Source organism: Budorcas taxicolor, chromosome X (assembly GCF_023091745.1).
Source record: "Budorcas taxicolor isolate Tak-1 chromosome X, Takin1.1, whole genome shotgun sequence".
NCBI lineage: Eukaryota > Metazoa > Chordata > Mammalia > Artiodactyla > Bovidae > Budorcas > Budorcas taxicolor.
This window is the reverse complement of record NC_068935.1, coordinates 123298644-123322842: the sequence shown is the minus strand read 5'-3', so window position 1 is coordinate 123322842 and position 24199 is coordinate 123298644. Positions and strand designations below refer to the sequence as shown.

The 24199-nt window shown below is 34.8% G+C and overlaps 1 protein-coding gene across 1 annotated transcript in view; it reads left to right on the top strand.

Moving 5' to 3' along the window:
- The window catches only part of CNKSR2 (connector enhancer of kinase suppressor of Ras 2), a 281300-nt gene that overhangs the window by 117059 nt on the left and 140042 nt on the right, over positions 1 to 24199 (top strand). Inside the window, exons 6-8 of the mRNA XM_052663048.1 lie at positions 11049 to 11168; positions 18005 to 18064; positions 22515 to 22583. Of these exons, the coding sequence (XP_052519008.1) occupies positions 11049 to 11168; positions 18005 to 18064; positions 22515 to 22583 (249 nt within the window). The remainder of the gene's footprint in view (positions 1 to 11048; positions 11169 to 18004; positions 18065 to 22514; positions 22584 to 24199) is intronic.

Here is a 24199-nt window from a genome sequence, read left to right as displayed (position 1 = left end):
TCTCAGTGAGGCTTTGTCCCTAGGCACACATTTCCTGGCATGTTGGAGCCCATCTGTTTTTCTTCTGCACGAATCCTTGTTTCATACAGTGAATCAGTTGCAGGGAATCTGGAAATCTCTTCAGTTTTGTGCCCTACTTTCTCCTCACTCCCACCTTTCACTATAATCTATAAAAACTGGAGAGTATTCCTGAGAAGCCATTTCAGACCTTGTCCTTTAGCAGACTTATTTTGCTTGTCACAGCTCTGCTTCTCTCCTTGGTGAGCTGGGAACACATGTCAGCTTTGATAAACTCATGAAAATCCCAGGCCAGGCATTGATTGTTAGTCACATTGTTTAAATCAGATTGTACTGAGCTCAAATACACCTTTTACATTAACCAGAAGTGTGGTCTTATATATCGCACTTGCTTTGTACTAGCATTTTATTGCACCCATCTTTTTTATAAAGATGAGAGGAATAAATAAAGTAAATGCCTATTTATCATTTTAGTGTTAACACTATCTTTTCATTGTATAGTACTTTACAGTTTACAAGGCATTGTTATGAATGCTGTCTCTTCTGTCTCCTCTCTTTTCTCTCCAAGCTAATTTTTTTTTTTCATTTCTTATTTAAGTTTGATCATGAATTAGGCTTATTTTGGCCTGTTAACTATTTGTTTTATTTCACAAATATTTCGTGCATATTTTATCCCTTCCTTTAAATTTATGCATTGTTTACCCCTAAACTCCATTTGAAGTGATATTACTGTCCCTTCTCTGCTATCTAGACTAGAAATGGCTAAAACTGAATAGAACCAACAGTTAGGTTAAGAGAAGAGCCTGGAGGAGAAAATTAAAAGCTCATTTTAGACTTTGCCCACCATCTATAGCATGTCATTTATCTAAGCATAGTTTCCTTCTAATCTCCCCAAACCTTGCAGATGTCAGTACTAGTGCAGCAGCATGCTCCATAATAAAATAAAAGTCATCATATTAATATTTTATTTTTAGAGATTTCTTCAAAACAGTGACAGTCTAATGACTTTATAAAAATAGTTTTATATTGGGTCCCTGATGCTGTAAAATGGCAGCTTTCCCAATTATAGACTCTTCTCTTAAATCTGTGATCCTGAGCCATTGCAAACTGAACGTTTTTGTATGGTTGACATTGTGGTTGTAACTGGAGCATTTAAACATACAGTTTATGGTCAATCTCATTAAAACATGAATTCTAATACTGGTTTTGTAGATAGAAAGCATTAAGATGCTTCTTTATTTTGAAAGTTAATGTGACCCTTCCATTTTGGCCCACTTCACTATCCTTGTGGTCACCCTAAAAAAGCACATTAACTCTATTACTGAAATAGGCATTGATTTCTTGAGTGTTGTAGTAGATTATCTCCAGCTTTTGGCACTTTGGTGCTTTATAAATTATTTTAACTATAAAATTAAGTTCTCCACAGCTGATGTCCCATGTAGGAATGAAGAAATCTAGTTAGAATATGATGGAGTTAGAAGATATTATTAGTATTTTATGGGGCAAAAAAAAAAAATGTGTATATACTAATGGGAATGTGACCACACATAAAAAATTAAAATGATTTGTATTCAGTGTCTCTTTAGTTTGTCTTTATGATTTGGATACACAGTATGTAAGTTGGTATATTTATGGATGTTTTTGCTAACATCACATTTGCTGAATGCATTATGCATTGTAAAATGCTTTCATATTCAGATTGACTCTGAATGTACAATCCTCTTTATCAAAGAGTGTTTGTTTCAGTTGTTAAGTCAAGTGAGGCCAAATAATGTAGTAGAAAGAGCAGCAATTTGAGAGTTAAAAAGATTTTATGTCCTGACCCCATTCTGGCACTTACTAGTTATGAACAAACTAAATTAGCCTTTCAGATTAAGTTGGGGTAGTGGAGTGTTTGATTTCAAAGATCTAAATGCCATAAATCTTTGATGACTCACAAACTCAGTAAAAAACAATATGGCCACATAAAGAGATGATTGAAGGACTGTCTTAATCTAAGATCATTCTTTATGTGATCAAAGACACTATGTTTTTTAAAAAAAAAACTATAGTTATTGTCACTGTAAATGTAAAGATTTCTTCAAAAAGATAATTGAATCCATCTGGAGACAGAAATTACACGGTAGCTTAAACAAGGGAAGTTTAATCTAAATAATTATTAAACGGTGGTGGAAGAATACCGCTAAAGCATGCCCTAGGACTAAGACAGAGTACCCAAGGAAGGACAGCTTGTAAGTGGACACCGTTCCTCCACGCTGAGGGTCAGAGCTCATTGGAACAATCACATTGTGGCTTCACCGCGTTGCCTAACCAGAGCTGGTCCAGACAAGCAGGAAACAACCTTCCAGGATACAGGCAAGTGATGCTGGTAAGAGTCCTCACAGAGGGAGTGGGAAGCTGCTGCTGTGAGTGTGACGCCGACAGGGCTATAGCATGGTGGTCGGTGAACCCACACTGAGGCTATGAGGTCACTGAGGGACTACATAGTCTGGGCATCATGGATGGCCCCTCACACTTCTGCTAATGGACTTTGTACCAGAAGCAAATAAAACAAAACACTGCACAAAGGAAAGAAGAAAAGCTTCCCTCTCCTTTCCCTATCCCTCCAGCACCCTCTGCTGATACAAACTTAACATTGTCCTTACTGTAGAGCACAAAGGTCCTGCCTGTTCCTAGAGCAAACACTGAAGGGTGAATTTGGAGCTGAGAGCCCATGAACTAATAACTGGTCCAATGTGATTAACTTTTCTCCATAAAATCACATATGGCAACTTTGAACTTCTCTACTAAAAGGAAAGACATTGGTCCCAGGTTTCTGCTATTTGTTCCCCATTTGTCCGTAAACTGTATATATAGTGCCTGGATTTTCCAGAAGCTCATCCAAACATAATGAACTGTTTCACTCTTGCTATTTGACTCTGAAATAAAATGAAATCATCTTCCTAATAACCTACATCTTGCTTGAACCACTGGTATTTCCAGACTCTTGTTAATCTTTAGCCTGGAAAGTAGTGTGCATTCTAATGAGTACCCCTCTCATCTGCCTGAGAACTCCCTATAAGCCTGTTGGCTCTACTTTCTGCTTCAGAGAGAGAAGGTAAATAGGATGGAGATTTTCCCAGATTCAGTTCTGGTTTCCATCTGACTGTTTCCCTATCAGAAAACAAAAGAGCAATGGAGGCTCATGTCCCAGCTTTAATTCAGACCAGGATGCTTCAGGAAAGTAGTTGTACTGATGCTGAAGCTGCTATACTTTGGCCACTTGATACAAAGGGCCAGCTCATTAGAAAAGACCCTAATACTGGAAAGATGGAGGGCAGGATGAGAAGTGGGCAACAGAGGATGAGATGATTGGATGGCATCATCGATTCAATGAATATGAGCTTGAGCAAACTCCAGGAGACAGTGGAGGACAAGGAAGCCTTGCATGCTGCAATTCATGGGGTTGCAAAGAATCGGACAGACCACTTAATGACTGAATAACAACAGGATGCCTCATGAAAGTAATTGGAAGTAAGTTGGAAGTATCATGGATCCACTTCTTGCTCATCAAAGTAGGTGTACGTTTGGGACTGAGGTTTTCTCACTGGTTGGTACTGACCTCATCATTCTTTGATGATTATTATTTTAAAGTGTTATTCCTTCTCTGCCATCAGGAACACAAGGACAACATGGTTAATGTCAGTGATACTAAGAACAAGCCAAATACATCACCAGAAACACTGTCTCAGTTTGACAAATCCTTAAAAGTAGCAGTGACATTTAAATCATGTAACAGATACTCAGTGCTTTTTGAATGAATGAATGGCTTAATAAAACAGTGGTGGTGGTGATTTCTTTACATTTTGCCAATAGTTTTGTTGTGCTTTTCCCCCACCATCAGAGTCTAAAACCTAAAGGGATTGGAGAGTTTTCTAGGTCTTTTTGGAAAAAAGTTCATATGACCTTAATTGTTTATTTGTAAATACAGTTGCTTTCTGAAGCTCTTTGAGACTCTTAATCTTTGTTATATACAAATATAATTTTTATATTGGTTTAAAATTGAAATTTTATTCTATTGTATTAGTTTTTAAAATTTAAAAAAGATTTCTCAAACAGTTCTTTTTACTCATATGAGTAAGAAATTCTTCCTATGTTGGGGAATGTGTCTGTATGTGAGACAGCAAAAGAAACACATATGTATTAATACTTCTTAATATCAATTTAAATTAATTGTTCACTCCTGTTTTAATTTTTATTCTATATTAGAGTATAGTTGATTTATGGGCTTCCCTTGTGGCTCAGCTGTAAAAGAATCCACCTGCAGTGTGGGATACCTAGAGAATTCCATCAACAGTATAGTCCATGGGGTTGCAAAGAATCGGACATGACTGAGCAACTTTCACTTCACTTCATAGTTGATTTACAATGTATTAATTTCAGGTGTATAGAAAAGTGATTCAGTTATACATATATCTATTCTTTTTCAGATTCTTTTCCTATTTAGGTTATTATAAAATATTGAGTAGAGTTCCCTGTGCTGTAGAGTAGGTTGGTGTGTGCTAAGTCACTTCGGTCGTATCTGACTCTTTGTGACCCTATGGACTTTGTGACCTACCAGGCTCCTCTGTCCATGGGATTCTCCAAGCAAGAGTACTGGAGTGGTTTACCATTCCCTCCTCCAAGGGATCTTCCCGACCCAGGGATCAAAGCTGCATCTTTTAAGTCTCCTGCATTGACAGGCAGGATCTTTACCACTAATGCCACCTGGGAAGCCCAAAGTAGGTTTAGGGAGCCATTGTAAGTGCACAGTTGCTAACTCAGCATAGATCTGGCAAGTACTATAAACACTGTATTTCTGAATGAAGCTTATATAATTTAGAGTTTTCACTATTTAATATTGGACTAAATTTGTACTATTTTATAAAAACAAAGCCTCTCGTTTACCAATTATATTGGAAATATACTAAATTGACAGTTACATGACTTATAATACTGCTGCTAAGTTGCTTCAGTCATGTCTGACTCTGTGTGACCCCATAGATGGCAGCCCCCCAGGCTTCCCGTCCCTGGGGTTCTCCAGGCAATAACACTGGAATGGGGTGCCATTTCCTTCTCCGTAATAATACTGAGGTATAATAATATATAAACCAAACAAAATAAAAATATGCTCTGTCCTCTAGACTATTTTAGTTGAAACATTATTTATATATCAATATTTTAATATGTATATATTATTTATCAAAACTAAACTTTTGTTAATGTTTTTCATATTATTGATAAGAAACCTGAATTATTTTTGCTGTCCTTAAATTGTAGCTTTCACATCATTTTTCCCATCTTAAAATACATATTCATCTGTTTATTGTTTCCTCATTTTATCTTAGTTTTACACTGTTGTCCCTTTTATATATGTGTATACCTGAAAGTAGAAATTTCCTTGTATAAATCCTTTTGTTAAACTTCTGAACCTGAGGTTCTTTTCTATGTGAAATGAATTTCTTATTTTTAAATATAAAGATAATTTCCATTCATTTCCTCCAGTATACTCAGAAGAATAACTATCCAGTATTCTACTTATTTAGAAAAGCATAAATAAAAATACTTTAAGTAGCTTAATCACGTCTGGCTGAATGTGCTCCCAGGCTAAGAGGCTGACTTAAAACTTTTTACTTACTCCTTCCCTATTCACTGTTGTTTGCACTTAGAATGCTTTCTCCATTTCCTTTTAAAAATACTATAGTTTATTTCACATATTAATCTAAAAAGTGTCTGACAGGTTCAGTGATAATGAAAGAATGCTCATCAGAGATACTGAAATAATGCTCTGTTAGTGGTTAGTATATTATTGTAAGATTGCTGTTTTTCGAATCTTCACAGTGGCTGAAACATTGCTTTTATGACTTTTTAAAAACCACTATTTTATACTAAACGTGCTATGTTCAGATATTTTTTTCCCCCTAAGAACTTTTAGATTTGGGTGAACCAGCCATACATTATATGCAAACCTATATAAAATATACTATGTGTATAGGATAGAGGATGAAAAGGCCCTATTTCTTCCTGAAAATATACTCTATGATTATATTAATTCAAATTTGAAATTTGTATAAATAACTGGAGAGGAAAAAAATGCTAATACCATTAAATCCAGCCCATGACACTCTTCTGTTTTAAAAGTTTCTTAAATACTAGCTAACCATATCTGTTAACTGTTATTCAGTCACTAATCTTTTCTCACCATTTTGCATAGTATAAACAGAATCCAGAGGATCAGTTATAATACTCATTGCCATTTTATGTTTCCTTTATACTAAAGACATATTTTACTAGGCTTTAATTTAAAATTTCAAAAATTGTTTCTATTTTTAGAACTAAAGATAAATAGAATCTAAAATTCTTTGATATAAATATTGCAAAAATAGTGAAAGAATCTCCTTTATGCAAGTGGCTACAGTTATCTTCTAACTAGAATAGAGTTGTCTTTTTTGTTGCTAAAATTGCAAGTTTTCCCGGAGAGCTGCTTCTTTCATACTCCCAAGTCTACTAGTTCTTATCTAAACTGCATTATAAATTGCAAGAACACTTGTAGGCACACCTTACATTTCATTATACTATGTAGTTTAAACATGTTATATAACGTCCCTTTAATACTAACATAGATTTTAAACAATAAAAAATTAAACTAATCAACAAATGGAGATTTAAGGATTGAAGAGATGGTAAGCATAATGATTAAGAAGTCAGATTGTTTTGTTGCCAAGACAGTGACTTTATTTAGCCTTGCTTTCTCATCTGCTGCTGCTGCTGCTGCTAAGTCACTTTAGTTGTGTCCGACTCTCTGCAGCCCCATAGACGGCAGCCCACTAAGCTCCTCCGTCCCTGGGATTCTCCAGGCAAGAATACTGGAGTGGGTTGCCATTTCCTTCTCCAGTGCATGAAAGTGAAAAGTGAAAATGAAGTCACTCAGTCGTGTCTGACTCTTCACGACCCCATGGACTGCAGCCTACCAGGCTCCTCCGCCCATGGGATTTTCCAGGCAAGAGTACTGGAGTGGGGTGCCATTGCCTTCTCCGTTCTCATCTACTAAACTGACTATAATAATAACTACTTCAGAAAGTTGTTAAAAAGATGCATGAAATAATGAGGTATTTAGCGTTGTGCAGCACACATGGTAGGTACTCTGTAGTGTTGATGTTAACTTTTAATAATAAAGAATGTATTTTCTTAGTATATTATAGTTAATTTTCTTTCTCTGGGATACACTATTAGGTAGCAATAGATAATACTGTGTGTTAATATGATGGCATAATATTATAATTTCACTGAAGGGAAAAATTAACTTTTTACAAGGACGTTTAGGGCATCATGGTAAGTGACATAAGTCAGACTGAGAAAGACAAATACTTTAGATGTCACTTACATGTGGAATCTAAAATCTACAACAGACTAGTGTCAACTGAATAAAATGCAAAACCTAAAAGTTGAGAATTATGGTTTATTCGGTAGACTGTCTGAGAACTCAAGTCCTATAAGCAGCCTCTCAAATAGTTCTGAGGAACAGCTCCCAAGAGGTTAGGGAGTAACCAGGGTATATATGGTTTTTTGCAACAAAGACTAGGGAACATCAAAAGATCACTGTTAATTAAAGAAAACCAAACATCTCAAGTTAACGAAATTAGTACTTGCCCATGTATGGGAAGATGCAGGAGTCTGGTTCACTGAAATTAATTCTTTTGATACACACCTTAGCCAGCACCCTCTTTCCCATTCTCAGTCTCCTCGGGGTGCACCTTTGAGGGTGGCTGCAGTGGCTAAGGGCTTGGTGGTCTCTGCATCCTTTGTTTGTGGATATGGCAGACAGTATTTTTTCATTCACACTACTGAATATAACAGAAAAGAAACCAAATCACAGAACAAAGTAGTGGTTACCACTGGGGGAGGGAAGAGAAATCTAGGGGTGGAGAGTGGGAGATACAAAGTGTTAGGTGTAAAATAGGCTCAAGGATGTGTGCTACAACATGGGGAATCTAGCCAATATTCTATAATAACTGTAAGTGGAAAATGACCCTTAAAAATTATTTTAAAAAAAGAAAAAGAAGTTCTAAACCCTACTTCAAATTCAGTAAATAAGTAAATAAATAAATAAAAATACTAACTTCCTTGGAACTTTTCTGTAGTACCCTTAATGTGGTTTCCTGCAGTGGCTTGGTGTATGATACAGTAATGAGTGTAGAATTAGTATATGAAACCAAGCCATTTTGTATCCCTTCTAACTGGCTTATTGAACCAAGTGCCAAATGCTACAATATAAAGATTCTAGTACGTTATCTCTCAAATAGGGAGCAAGGTTCTAGCCAAGTTTCTTTTCTAAGTCTATTATTTTTTCCAAAGTTTTTAATCTGTTAAATCCTGATAGCTTTGCTAGTAAAGTCAATGTTTTATTCATCTTTCGTATTTCCAGCAGACCTAGAACATAGCAGGCATTTGACAAATAAAATTACTCAGTGGAGAAATCTGAAAAAATGATTTGCAACTTAATATGGTAGATTTAATTGTGTTTTGTTTTTTTTTGTAAAAATACCTACAGTGTAGTTTTTCTTCTTTTCCTCCTACTCCACTTCTGAGTGCTTCCAGTACTTGAATAGGAGAGCTACTGTTGCTCATTACTAGTGTGTTATATGAGGCCTTGAGTGTTGCAGTACACACATGTTGAGCCATTTTTATATATTCTTTACCTTCCTATTTATTTTCAGATTATCATGCAATTCAAGTATTCTATATAGAAACCCTTCATATTAACATTGTTATCCGTCCTGCCCCCCGCCACTCTTGAGATAGAGAGAAAATAAGAATGAAAATGAAACCACTTAAGAAAGGAAAGGAACAGTTAAAAGATTTAAATCTGCCCCAGTTGCTTTTCTTCCCATCAAACAGTAGCAATTTGAACCGTAGACATTTTTGTAAAGGGCTGCCATTCTGTCTTTTTCCTCCTGGCTGCTGATGAATATTTTCAAAAGAAATTTAAAAAACACAGAAACTACCGTCCCAGGATGGGCTACATAATATGTGAGACCCAGTGCAAAGTGAAAATATGAAGCTCCTTTTTCAAAAAGAATTAAGAATGCCAAAATGGCACCAGCAGAGTGTAATACTAAATGCAGGCCCTTGTGCACAAGTCATATGCCTATGACGCTCACCCTGTGCAGTTCCCTATAGTTCTGAGAGATAGTCTTCCTGTTCACACTTTGCTTAGCAGCTTCAGGGTAAATACCTACACAGTATCTCTTGAAAGCATTGAAACTTGAACATCAGAGAGAGTAAAGAGGTTTGAACTTCCCATTATGACCATGCACTATGATTACTGGTCATTGTAACATCATTAGCAAGGCCATGGAGTTAAGAATAATAAGATAATTCATCCCATGAGTGAGAACCAAGCCCTTTGAGCTTACAGAAAGCAACAAGGGAAGAATAAACATTTATTTGATGTCTTCTTTGGACAGAAACCATATTAGACTTTTAAAATATATATTCATTATCCTGATTTGTCATGTAAAACATATAAAATAATTTTTATTACCTCATTTTCTACATGTGTAAACTGAACTTCAAGGATATAAGATAACTTGCTCACAGACACACAGCAAGTAGCTGGCAGTGTGGTGATTGCCCACATCTCTTCATACCAAGCTGATGCTTTCCATGCTGTCCATGGTCTGTCCTTAGGGGTTGATAGCCACAGTAAACGTGCAGCCATGAAAAGCAGATGCAAAGGGCAGGGCTGCAATAAGGGGGAGAAATTTAGCCAGGCAGTTTCTGTGGGGTGAGAAAGCTGAACCAAGCAGAGACCAAGGTCATGGACCATGTGGAGAATGCAGCAAATAAAGAGCCCTGAGGGAACTGACCCCCTTAAGTAGAGTAATGAAGTGGTCACAGAACAAATATAACTTGTTGGATAGAAGGTATGAATAGATTTATCCTAATTTAAGCACTAATTTTGTGTCCTCAGTCAACAACAACAAATGTTCTAGGATCTGTCTCTTAGGGGTAGGGGAGGAAGAGAAGTCAGAGATGAGTAGGACGTGGTCCCAGCCTTAGAGGGCTTCTGAATGAAGCTATACAGTTTCGGACAGTTCATAGAACGTTGAGAAAGCAGGTTTGAGGGAGTGCCAAACTTTGCCTGGAGGAAGGGGAAACTTTGCAGAAAGGTAACCTTGAGAAGGAAAGTCTAGACAAATGAGAGGGAGGAGTTCACCAAGCAGATTTGGGAGATTCATTTTCCCTGGATTTTGGCTGGATTTTTTTTTTTAAGTTTTCGGATCATAAAGTAGAAAACCTTCAAGGTCTTTGAAGTTGTTGAATTCTCTTCCATCCAGTGGCTAGTATCAAGAAGTGTTCAGGTTATTAAGATTGTTTTGATACAATCATTTCATTTTAGATCTGATGAATCAAATAATAGAAACAAAACATAACCATAACTTTCTTGAATATTTTTATGTATGCATTCATGCTAAGTCGCTTCAATCAAGTCTGACTCTTTGCAATCCCATGGACTGTAGCCCGCCTGGCTCCCCTGTCCATGAGATTCTCCAAGCAAGAATACTGGAGTGGGTTGCCATTTCCTTCTCCAGGAGATCTTCCAATTTTGATGTGTAGTTCTTATATTTATTGGGGTCTGCCCTGGTGGCTCAGAGGTTAAAGGGTCTGCCTGCAATGCGGGAGACCTGGGTTCAATCCCTGGGTCTGGAAGATCCCCTGGAGAAGAAAGTGGCAACCCACTCCAGTATTCTTGCCTGGAGAATCCCACAGGGTCGCAAAGAGTCGGATACTACTGAGCGACTTCACTTTCTTATATTTATAATTTAGACATAGATGTGTTTTGTGTGTGTGTATTTCTTAACCTGAATATCTTTTTAATTCAGATATTATAAAATAAAATGCCAAGTACCTTCTTCTATTTTTTCGTTTTCCTTGTAAAAGATATTACAGTAAAAAGTGATTTATTTACAACATGTGTTGACCATAATTTTTTGTTTGTTTGTTTTCAGTGTAAAACTCTTTCTGGAGTCTGTGACCACATCATATCCCTGTCGTCAGATCCTCTAGTTTCACAGTCTGCCCACCTTGAAGTGATTCAGCTGGCAAACATCAAACCAAGTGAAGGGCTGGTAAGAGAAACCATGTTTATCAAAGCTACCATCCATCAACAGACAGCTAATAGTATGGGTGGGCAGCCCCCAAATATGAGAATTCATTAATTTTAACAGAATGAATAGGTTTTTTTTTTCTCCCCTAGAGGAATTGAAGTGGTGGGAGTTAGTCATGATAAAAAGTTTTATAAAGATAAAAGAAAATGAAAGAAAATTTAAAATAGTGATTTCTGAATTAGCCTGTTTACTTTGGTAAATAAATTAGCTTTAGTTACATTTTTAACCCTTATCAAAGTTCCTTGCTGCTGCTGCTAAGTCACTTCAGTCGTGTCCGACTCTGTGCGACACCAGAGACGGCAGCCCACCAGGCTCCCCCGTCCTTGGGATTCTCCAGGCAAGAACACTGGAGTGGGTTGCCAATTCCTTCTTCAATGCATGAAAGTGAAAAATGAAAGGGAAGTCGCTCAGTCAGGTCCAACCCTCGGCAACCCCATGGACTGCAGCCTTCCAGGCTCCTCCGTCCATGGGATTTTCCAGGCAAGAGTACTGGAGTGGTGTGCCATTGCCTTCTCCATCAAAGTTCCTTAGATTTACAGGAAATTTAAGTATTTCGTAATAAAAACTGCAGTGTTACCTGCTGATGCAAATGGGTGTTTTGTTTATTTTGCTTTTGTTTGTTCGTTTTAATAGGTCTCTCTTCCCTTAGATTGTATAGGCTAAATAAACCCAATATTCTTTATAATTCACATCTTTTCTTTCTTTTAAGGGTAAGTAAGCAGGTAGATATCACTAAAACTAGGCTAACATCTATGAGATGTATTTTTTATTATGTCATAATAAAGATAATCTCCTATATTTTGTTCACCTGATTAAAAATTTTATTGATTCTAAATTTAACCCAAGGGATACCTTGTCTTTTAATGAGCCTCTAGAAAGAAAGCATATAATATTACTATTAATAAGTGAGAGATGAAAAAAAAAGAAAAACAGGAAACTGACTGGAGAACATCTTGCCTACCACACAACTATTTTATGATAGTTTGATGCTACCGTGTTTCTACTCTCCCTATAGGTGAATTTTCCAAGAATACTAATAAGGATATTTTAGAAAATAGAAATCTTAAAAACTACTGTTAACAGTGTAATTCAGATAATATATTCTTATAGATTCCTGTGCAGGTTTAACTTTTTATGTGACCTTCCTTCTTCGATTGAATATATGTGTGTGGTGTATGTGTAAGTGTGTATATATATGTATGTGTGTGTGTGTATATATATATATATATAACGGTTTCTGGGAGCAACGCCTTCATTGGTCACCAGTGATTTTTTTAGCTTAAAGTCCTGTTTTCTATAGAACGACTTTTCTCTGGATGCTTAACAAATTACTTTTGAGTAATCATAGTTCCCTGTCTTTTTGTGGCTTGTATCTGTATTTTCCTGGAAAGATGGAAATTAGCATCTCAAATATAGCCAAAGTATGTCATCATTGTAACCTATAAGTGTTATTAGCTATATTTATATTAGTTTTAGAATTTATTTTAATGTTTATAAACTTATTTGAAGTAATATTTATGATTTTAATTCTTACTTCCTTTTAGTTATGTTTTACAAAGTCCGATTTTATTTAAAGCATCTTTCTACCCATAGTATTAAAGATTTTCCTTCTTTAAAATCTCCCCTTTTAGTAGTTCTGAAGGAAAGAAAGTTCTTTAAGCATGATTTGCACTGTGAGAAATTATGAACTGCTACTATGTAATACTAGAGTAGGAGACAGAAAATCTGGATACAAATCACTTCCATAAAATAGAGCTGTGAGTGGGATATGGGAGAGGTGAGGAAGTAAATTAAACCTCCTTGGCTGTGATATTTTCATCTGTAGAATGTGAGGGGCAGGAAGGGATGGACTGCTGCTGCTGCTAAGTCGCTTCAGTTGTGTCCGACTCTGTGCGACCCCGTAGACGGCAGCCCACCAGGCTCCCCCGTCTCTGGGACTCTCCAGGCAAGAACACCAGAGTGGGTTGCCATTTCCTTCTCCAATGCATGAAAGTGAAAAATGAAAGGGAAGTCGCTCAGTCGTATCCAACTCTTCATGACCCCATGGACTGCAGCCTATCAGGCTCCTCCATCCATGGGATTTTCCAGGCAAGAGTGCTAAGGGATGGACTAGATCCTCTTTAAAGCTCCCTGTAGCTCTATGAATTTGCAGTTCTGAGGACAGTGTTGTCCTGAGAAAAAAGCCTGAATATTTCCTCTAATTTCCACTGAAATAATGAGGTGAAAATAACCATGTGAAGTGAGTCAACACATTGCTCATTTATGGACTTGATGAAACCTTGATTTTTATTTTCAAAAGACCCCCTGGACAGGGGTCTTTTATTTTTTTTAATATCAAGTACGTAGAGCTGGATGTGCTCTTTGGAATAGTCATGAACTTAAAATGCCAAGAACCAGGTTCAGTTATTCTGAAAGAGAGCTGGTAGAGAAAAGGAAGGAGTGAGTACCTACCATTAACCAGGTATCATCCTCCCAACTCTGTAGAGTAGGTATTAATGAGAAAATGGTATCATAGATCCTCACCAGTTTGCCGTGTATGACATTAAGGTAACATACAATAGAGGCAGAGATTAAATCCAGGTAAATCTAAATGAGGTGCAATTTACCAAAGTTTGTTCCATTATCCCACAGTTAAACTTGGGGTGGCTAAAAGGAGGTACGAGAAGTTCAGGAGGATGACTTTAAAATTAGAACTACTTAGAGGAATCCATTTAAAAGGGTAATCAGCACCATTTCATTGGGAAAATATTTCCAAGGGACAAAAAGAAAAAGCTAACATGTTGAATATTAATAAAAGGGGTTATGTGAAAAACCATTTCATGTGATTCATGTTAAAGGGGAGATGACTGAATAAAAATCTTATGTAACTTTACTCAAGGTATCATTTTAAAAATCAATCACTTGTTTTAAGTTTAGTCACATTTGAAATAGATTTGAGGATTTGGGTGACATTTAGCATGAGCTTAGCCATAGAAGTGTTTAAATGAAGGAAAGGAACAGAAAAACATGGGAGAATACCAAGCTTTAATGGAGTTTAATCGGTTTAAAACATCTGCAGATGATCTTCTACCTCTTTCAAAGCAGAACATCTCTCATAGGTAAAAGGTAACGGGCTTTATTCTTGCACTGATAAACTAGATAGATTGTTCATCAACTTTCTACCTAAGTAGTCAAAGTAGTCCTAGGATTTCTTAGTTTTGAGAGTCCTGAGCATTATAAGGAATAGTGGGCATTGTGCTTAGTAATGATTAAAATATATCAAGCTAGCTTCTAAAATGCTTTTAAATAACAATGATTAGCAAAAAGTTAAAGAAAGGAAAATGAGAACTATTGGAACATATCAAAACTAGATCAGAGCCAAGAGATGGAAAGAATAGAGAGGAAAGGGCTTAGGGAGCAACCTTGAGAAAGCCTCTTTGCTTTAGAGAGTTCTTTTGCTGTTTAGGCACTTGGACTCGCTCCTAAAATGCTTTATTCCATTGACTTGACTGTGAGGTTGCTTTGGCTCCATTGGTTAACCGCCATTTGAAGACAGTAAAGCACATGTCATTTTGGTAAGCTGAACAGAAGACAGGGAGCTGTTGGAATCAGCTCCAGAATTAATTAATTGCTTTAAAAGAAAAAAGGAAGGAAGGAAGAATGAAGATTTTGATGAAATGGAAAACCAGATTTGTCTCAGTCCCAAAAAAAGGACCATTTGAATTACATGTCCTTCTGCTGTTTGACCCTTTCTGAGAGGTGACCAAGTGATCAGATGTATTTCTGTGAACTCTTCATTATTCAGAAGATGATTAGTTTGAAATGCATCCAAGTAACTTGTTTCTTCTCTTACTTTCTGTTTGTGCCTGACTTTTGGCCATTTTCCTTGTTAGTACCACCAGAAAGATGAAAAAGCTGAAGAAGTCAGTCTTGATTATGAAAAGCAGTTACAATGAATGGTTTGTTGCATAAAACAAAATATCTTCATTCTATGTGGCATTTTAAAAATATGTTTTATTTGTTTTATTGCTCATAACTATGAAGTTGCTAAAACTGAACTCTGTATACATAGCTAGATCCTTATTTATTTAAGCATTTAAAAAATATACTTTGTCCATCTGAAAAAAAATTAGCTTTAATATAAATTACACATTTAATTATATATAATGATGAAATCCTCTTCCTATAACTGATAACTTGCTTTAGCTTACAATTGCCATTTTTAAAGTTCCTGGTATGTGTAGTAATTGCATACAGATTTCATTTCCTGAGTCATAACTAGATTATCTCCATGAGTTCTTATTATCCTGATGAATATAATGATTTTTCTAAATATTTATTTTAGGAGACCAGACTTTCTTTATGACCTAATCATTTAAGAAATTATATAGAGCTCTTGTCAGACACCTTAATTCATTATCAGTAATGCACTGTTGAAAGAAGTGTGGAGAGAAATATAATCAACTTTTACTTGCAGTTGTCAGAAGAGGTAGGTGATTAAAATAAATTTGTAAAAGGTCAAACCCAGTTATTCTTTTATAACCACATTGAACTTAGTGTATGTGTGCTAGAGAGGTCTTCATCTTTTTAGAATGGATGTTAAACAGTGACTGTTTGACTCAGTATCTACAATTCCCAAATACTCTGTTCTAATAAGGAAAGTGAAGGTAGACAACCCTTCTGTTAATAAATCTGTAAATTAGGAGCCTCATGGTTGAGAATATTTTCTGGGCTCGAAACACAGCTTCACCTCCTTTGGCAGACCTGCCCAGTCTATCAGTAACTCAGTTTCCTTATTCCTGAAACAGAGAGAATCATAGTGTGTACCACACAGACCATTGTAAATAAATGTCAAACACTAACACAATCCTTAGCAGATTGTAACAAGTAGCTGTTAAGTGATGATAGTGATAGATAATGTTGAGTGATGATTGTTGTGTATGTCCAAGTTATATATTGCTATATTGTTTTATTTCACTGTTTTTTTTCCCACTTAATCCTCTCACAATCCTTCTATGTAAAAAACTAAAACAAAATTTAGTGTTTCGCTCTTACAAATGTACTTAAAAATTCTTTATTAATTTGATGTCATTTGGTAACTCCCATGGGGGAAATGATTGCAAGAATCTTGTCCCGTTCTATGTAGCACTGTTGTATTACCTTCCAATAAATAATGGCATTAAATAAAGTATGTTATATACTTGTCACCTGTATAAGGTTGAATATTACCATATGGTTGTAGCCAAGAACTAACCAATTTCTTAATTAATTTCCATTTTTATGTTTGTTGAGGTTAGTTATTTATTTCATATAAAATGATGAACTTTCATATAAGAAATTAGAATTCACAGATAAATGAACATCTTGTAAAATTACATTTATTTTGTTTCACAGTAAGAGATCCAGGCTTAAACAGTCTGTGAACTGATACCAACATCTTAGACATATGACATTACTGAAATGACTTTTCTGAATTAAAACCTACCCAATGACTTCTTAATAATTCCAGGCCATGAGCTTATTGCTTCTTGTTTTTATTTCTTAGTTATTTTTAGTGAAAACACAAGTACATTTAGATATCAAAATGTTAACATCCAGGTATAGGAAATTAACACTTCAATTGTCTACACATAATTATTTAAATGTCTTCTTTTTCCAAAATGATTGTTCTTAGTTATTAAGTCCCTTATATTTCAGGCTTCAGGTTTATTTTAAAGTTAGTATTGTTTAATTTTTGAAGTCAATAGTTGAGATGCAAATTAGTTTCAAAGTAAAACTCAGTAAATTTTTTATCAGAATGTTCCTTAGGAAAAAAGGCCATTCAGAGAATCATCTATTTTTTTTTTCTGATTTATTTAAATGAAAATGTTTCAGTATTTAAAATGTGAATCCTTTCTTGTAATTTCTTTTAGGGTCCTGTCATAACTGGCGTAACTTAAAGGTTTCATTTGTTCTTAAAACTTTAATAATTTGAAGATTTCTAGATAATATTTTATCTTTAATGAAGCTTTTTCTGAAATCACTTTGTTTAAATGGAAACGGAATTTCTTCTTTATTGGGAGAAGGGGTGCCACACATTACCTCTAAATTAATATTATTATGATTTTAATTTTAAATATTTATTCATTTTTGGCCACATTGTGCAGCTTGTGGAATCTAATTCCCCAACCAGGGATTGAACCTGGGCCCTCAGCAGTGACAGTGTGGAGCCCTAACCTCTGAACTGCCAGGGAATTCCACCTGTTAATTATTGATAGGTCATTGGATGTAATTATTAAAACTTCAGCAATAAGATTAAGACAATGTGTAAGATACCACAAAAGAGGAACAGAAAAAAAATTTTATATAAACAATATTTTATCATTCTTCTGTGTCCAGTAGTTCTGTAGTGGCTCTATAGAAACCTACTTTTTATTGTATAATATGTATCAAATATAATAAACTAATAATATCCCAATATTTGAATTTCCCATTGTAACTTTTATTTTGCCACAGCACATGTAGTATGGATTTTGAGGAGAGTGAACTATGTTCTTCAGGATATTGAATTACCATGAGGCATTTTGTAAGTTCACTATTCAAGTAATCATTTGATTAAGCTGAGTACAGGCTTCTTCAGGCAAACTTTAGAAGCCAGAACATTCAGATAGGAATTTCTTAAAGTTTAAAGACAGCCTTATTGAATCATGGATTCATCCCTGCGGCAATGGCAATTTTAACTTGATAGGGCAATTCTTTTTGTAAATGAGGTTATAATATCCTTGAAAATATTTCAGTTTTCATTTGTTTTCCTATGCTGTCTTTTTGGTTTTTTTTAGGGTATGTATATTAAATCAACATATGATGGCCTCCATGTAATTACTGGAACTACAGAAAATGTAAGTATTCTAACATTTCAAATTTTGGAGTATGTTTTGTCTTTTATTGTTAACCAACTTATGGCACTTACATAATTCCGGTTGACTTCTAAGGAAATAAACAGATTAAAATATACAACTAAAAAGACATACTGAGTTAGTAAGCACTGATTTGGGGAGAATTTCAGTCATTTTTGTTAGTTGAAAATAGCTGTTCATCTGAAGTAAATCAGATGTTTTGTGTTCAAAGCCAGAGATTTGTTAAATATTTTCTGATTCATGACAAGTTATTGTAATATCTAAAAGAATCCACCTCCATCTGACAAATAGTGTAGTTTTATTAGGAAACTTAAATTGTGTAAGAAAGAAACATCAGATAAGTTAGGTTTCCTGAATACCTGAAGTATAATTGAACTTTATTCAGTGAAGGGGCAGCATGGTATAGATCGGCCCATTTTCACAGTGAAGTCCATCCCTGGACCAGCAGCATCAGCTTCCTTTGGGAATGCCCCACCCCAGACCTACTGAATTAGCTCTGGAGACCAGTCTGTTTTTTAATAAGAGATTCTCTTTTAAAAGGTACACAGATGTATAGAACAGTCTTTTGGACTCTGTGGGAAAGAGCGAGGCTGGGATGATTTGGGAAAATGGCATTGAAACATGTATAATATCATATATGAAACGAATAGCCAGTCCAGGTTCGATGCATGATGCTGGATGCTTGGGGCTGGTGTACTAGGATGACCCAGAGGGATGGTACGGGGAGGTAAGAGGGAGGGGGGTTCAGGATGGGGAACACGTGTATACCTGTGGCGGATTCATGTTGATGTATGGCAAAACCAATACAAGATTGTAAAGTAATTAACCTCCAATTAAAATAAATAAATTTATATTTTTTTTAAAAAAAGGTGGTTTTGAGACATGCTCCACTGCAAGCAGTAGGTCAGAGTCACTAAGTCTAGGCTGTACACCCAATTTTGATTTTGTTGGCAGTGTAATTTCTGACGAGTCATTTACACTCTCACTGCTTTGATTTCCTCAACTATGCATGCATGCGTGCATGCTAAGTTGCTTCAGTCGTGTCCAACTCTGTGCAGCCCTATGGACAGCAGCCCACCAGGCTCCTCTGTCCACAGGATTCTCCAGACAAGAACACTGGAGTGGGTTGCCATTTCCTTCTCCGTCCTCAACTATAAATCGTAAATAATATATCATCTGTACTGCATACCTCACTAGGTTATTGTGAAAATTAAATAAGATAATAAATATGAAAGACTGTACTATAAAGAAAGAGCTACAGAAATGTGAAATGATTGTGTTGGACATTAACATGATCACTATAATAGATTTGAGTTGCATAATAAGTCATTATTTCTGCATTTGGTTGTCCCAGATTTCCATCCCACTCTCTTAAGCAGGTTTTGAGCTTCAGATATTTTTCTTTTAGAAATTCTGACAAATCACGTTTATAACATGTTCCTTCAAAGAAGACTGAGGTGAAATTAGTTAAATCTCAAGTTATTATTGTTCTCAACATTTTACCAGTGTTTTTTTTAAAAAGACAACATTATTTCATCTAATTCACCTATTACTTTAACCATTTGTTGATTTTTTTTCCCCCTCCACTTCACTTAGTTCCTTGTGAATGGTGAAATACATTGAAGTTGCAGTTTTGTGCTGGCATCTCATTGTTATTAAATATGAGTTAAATGAGATCAAGAATACGTTATTTGCATATTGTCAACTGTTTAACATTTTTAAATGCAGTGAGATACTTACAAACTATACTCCTGTCACTGATTGATCATTCTCATTGGTGTGTACATTCCACTGATCATTTGTTTGATCATTTGTTCATTTAGCAAAACTCTGCTTCATGTCTGTTGTGTTCCAGACTTGAAACTAGGTATTGAAAAAAATTTTAAATTAAACTAACTTGCTGCCCCTAAGGCATACAAGTACAGATTTATCTGTGTAAACAGGTACTGAAATTTGCATAGATGGACAAAGGAAAAAAATAGTAAATGCTGCCAAATAAAAACAAGGAAGGAATCACAGAAGTGGTTATTTTGAACTAACTGTATCTTGAAGAATTGATCAAAACAATCTCTCTACATTGTATGGAGTCTGTTAAAAAAAAAAAAGTTGAGCACTATGCATTGTTTATATTAATTAGTAATATTTTATAAATGGATGAGTGACCAAAGAAGGATTGATTCTATGAGTAGTTCAGATATAAACGGTATGTTACTAGTTCATCATTTAATTCTTTTTTCTTGAAAGTATTTCAGTATTTTTGGTACCCTAAATCATTTATCATTAGATCTGTGTTAAGTCTTAGTAAAGCTGCTCACTCAGTGGGTAAGTTATTTTGTTTTGCTATACCCTAGTTTCTTAGTTTTTCCTTTGTAAAATTAGGGGTTTGGATAAACTCTCTCTAGGATAAATTTTAACACTGAAAGTCTATACTTTGTATGAATTGTTTCCTTTTTCACTTCCCTGTGCAAAAAGTTGTTTCAGTTTCTTTGAATTTTATGTAGCAACTATCAAGCTCTTTTACATTATGAATTAGAGCCATTGACTTGATTTTTTTTTCATGCACTCATTTAAAAGGATCAATTGTAAGCCAAATAGCACTGGGACTGACTCTATAGTTACAGCTCTATTTACAAACTTTTCAGAAATGTTACATGGTCTTGTCTGATTTGGTAGGTGCTGTGAAATAAATGCTTGTTTTTTTCTTGTTGTGACACTATTCTTAAAGTTGAGTTGACATCCTAGGTAAACTACCCTCTTAATTGTGTGGCTGTATTACTCCTTCAATAAGTGGAATTCCCTGAGATACCATCTAACCTTGGATTCTAGCCTATTATAAATAATTTTTAAAGAAAATCCTATTCCAGTGTCTTAAAAGTAGCATTTTACTTTGCAGTTCCATCACCATATCATCCTCCTTTTCCTTTCAATAGATAATAATGAATTGTATTACAGTATTTATAGTTGTGTTTGATAAATTAACACATATAAATACACAAATACATTTTTTCATAAAATACATTTTCTGTCTATTCAAAAGCCTATATGCATATTATCATTAAAATGTCTAATATACATAATCAATAGTCATTAGAGGGAAAAATAAAGAATAGTACAGTATTTTAAATTCTTACAGTATTATGAAATTTCTATCTTAAATCTCATTTTAGTTTCCTAAAAACTTCAGAAAACTTGGCAATATTAGTTTACTAGTTTTTTTTTTCTTGTTTGTTTTTGTTTTTAATCTCTTTGGGGAATAAAGAGGAAAAATGATAAAATTGTTGCATCCTGTATAAATGTTGGCATTTTAGTTTATTTAATGTGGTTTTGCCAATGTATTATGCTGCATGAAACATTAGAAATAGGATTCTCTTGTAGTTAGATACTGAAAATAATGTTATTTAATGTAACTTTGACCTAATGGCTATCCTTTCAATTTGCTTTTCTCATTTATTCAGAATTGATGGTATTAATGATGAAATAAATTAGCGATATAATTATTAGTTGACAGAGCTTTGGTGCTGATCATAAAGATGTACTTGAAAATATTTGCTGAAGTTGATGTGAATTATTTGTATTAAATGAAAAAGACCAAAGTTTTAAAAGATTATGTTTTAACATATATATTTTTGAACCAGATGCCCAGTAGAACTACTGAGAGGGTTGCCTGTTTACAATCTGCCGTTATTATTTTTCCCTAATGGTCTCAGAAATATAATGGTCTTTTACAACATAAATATCTATATATTGTCTTACATTCCTACTTTCTGTCATTAGTTTTACATAGAATACAAATAGTATATCAAATATTCAGTCAGTTCAGTTGCTCAGTCTTGTCCGACTCTCTGCTACCCAATGGACTGCAGCACGTCAGGCTTCCCTGTCCATCACGAACTCCTGCGGCTTGCTCAAACTTAGGTGCATTGAGTTGGTGATGCCATGCAACCGTCTCATCCTCTGTCGTCCCCTACTCATGCCTTCAATCTTTCCCATCGTCAGAGTCTTTTCCAGTGAGTCAGTTCTTCGCATCAGGTGGCCAAAGTATTGGAGTTTCATAGAGCCATTCAACTTCAGCTTCTTCAGCATTACTGGTTGGGGCATAGGCTTAGATTACTGTGATACTGAATGGTTTGCCTTGGAAACGAACAGAGATCATTCTGTCATTTTTGAGACTGCACCCAAGTACTGCATTTCGGACTCTTTTGTTGACTATGAGGGCTACTCCATCTCTTCTAAGGGATTCTTGCCTACAGTAGTATATATAATGGTCATCTGAATTAAATATCGAATATTAGTAACATTTTTTTAGTTTAATTTTATGACGATTATAATTAAGCTCTTGATCTAATTTAAAGGAGTGAACTTAAGATAGTGTTTCCATAGAGAGGAAATGATTGATAAAACTTATATATCATTTCCTTTATGTTTAATTTAGTCACCTGCGGATCGGTGCAAGAAGATCCATGCTGGCGATGAAGTGATTCAAGTTAATCATCAGACTGTGGTATGTATAATTACCTTACAAGTCAGTGGGAGGAACTAATACAATGATTGCTTAAGTCTTTAAAAGAAAACAATGAAATGAAATGCCTGTTTCTGTATAAAATATTTAAATAGCCTTTTGAAAAATAACTGAATGACTATTTTTCTTAATTATCTTAAGAAATTTCATAAGGCATTGTTTTAAAATAACATGAGGATTTATTGTTGGTGGCTGATGTTAGATGTACAATTCTATATGGATAATATTACCCCATGAACTGGGATGACCATTTTGGAATAGAAATTAAAGTGATAGTGTGTACAAATTCAAATTTTTTAGTATAACTTTTAAGTTTCATTTAAAAAAATTATCAAGTTACCTAGTAGATATGTTTTATAGCACCATACATTCATTTATCTACTTTAACATTGATTTGTTCATTAAAGTATCTGGCAGATTGATTTATTTTCATGTCATTTTTTTTATTTTAAATTTTAGTAGCTGAATTGGCTGTTCATTTCCCAAAAGAGAACTATAGTTTAAGTTTTAAAACTATTGCACTTAACTAAATAAATTCATATTTTTTTTTCTTTTTTTGTCCTTTGAACCTCATGATTCCCTTTCTAGGCTGAGAATGACAGTGACATTATGTGCCTATAGTAGATTTTCAAGGGCAATTTTTCTTAATCTTAGGTTTTAAAAATTAACATCATATGATTTTCATTTTGGACTAGTTTCTATCTCACTTGCTCTATCTCTGCTAAAATAAAATATATGATTTTTAAAAAGTGAAGTTAACATTAAAATAATCTGATTATTGATTTATAATCTACATTTTAAAAGAAAAACATTTTTTTCCTGGTAAATGTTCTATTTATTACTCACTGACTCTTCAGAGTAAGTAATTATTTCCTACTGTACCTTTTAACTAAATTTGGTTTTGCCTGTTCTAGTCATAGAAGAAAGACTATGAGGGTAAGAAGACTCATGTGAAAAGTCTGATCTTTCTCAGTGATTTTGATATTAAGGCAGATGCTATTTTAAATTTGGTTTGAATGAGAAGTTTGTAATATCTTGGAGAGGCTCCTAAACACTGATAATTAAACTTATGACATTTCTTCAATAAGTTCATTTTCTAAGTGAATAAAAGTTAATGAAAGTATGAAAAACTATATGTATGGGATATAAAGTTAATACTAATTATTGTTAGCTAGTTGAGGCTAATTAATAGAGAATATTGGTAATCAACAGAGCCTTTCCACTGTGTGACAGTTTTGATGATGAGTAAGTTCTCATGACTAGAAACTATACAGTACAAAGTGATTATCCTGAGTAGTTTCTTGACCTCTAGGATGAGGATTTGGGCAGTGGGATAAAACAGCTGCTTAAGTAGATTGGCAGCTCCTCCTGGTGTTCACACTGCCTCCACTTCTACAATGTGACCTTAGCAAATATGATGTCTGTTGGATAGTTTGACCTATTTCCAGTTGGTCAATACTAAGAGGATAGAAATTAGTCTCTAATGAGAAATAAAGTTGTTAAAAGGATACTCTTTGTGGAGCAAAGATTCTCATGTCTGTTGAATATGAAAGTCTTTAAAAGACTTAAAGTGAACCAGTAAAATTTATATGGATTGG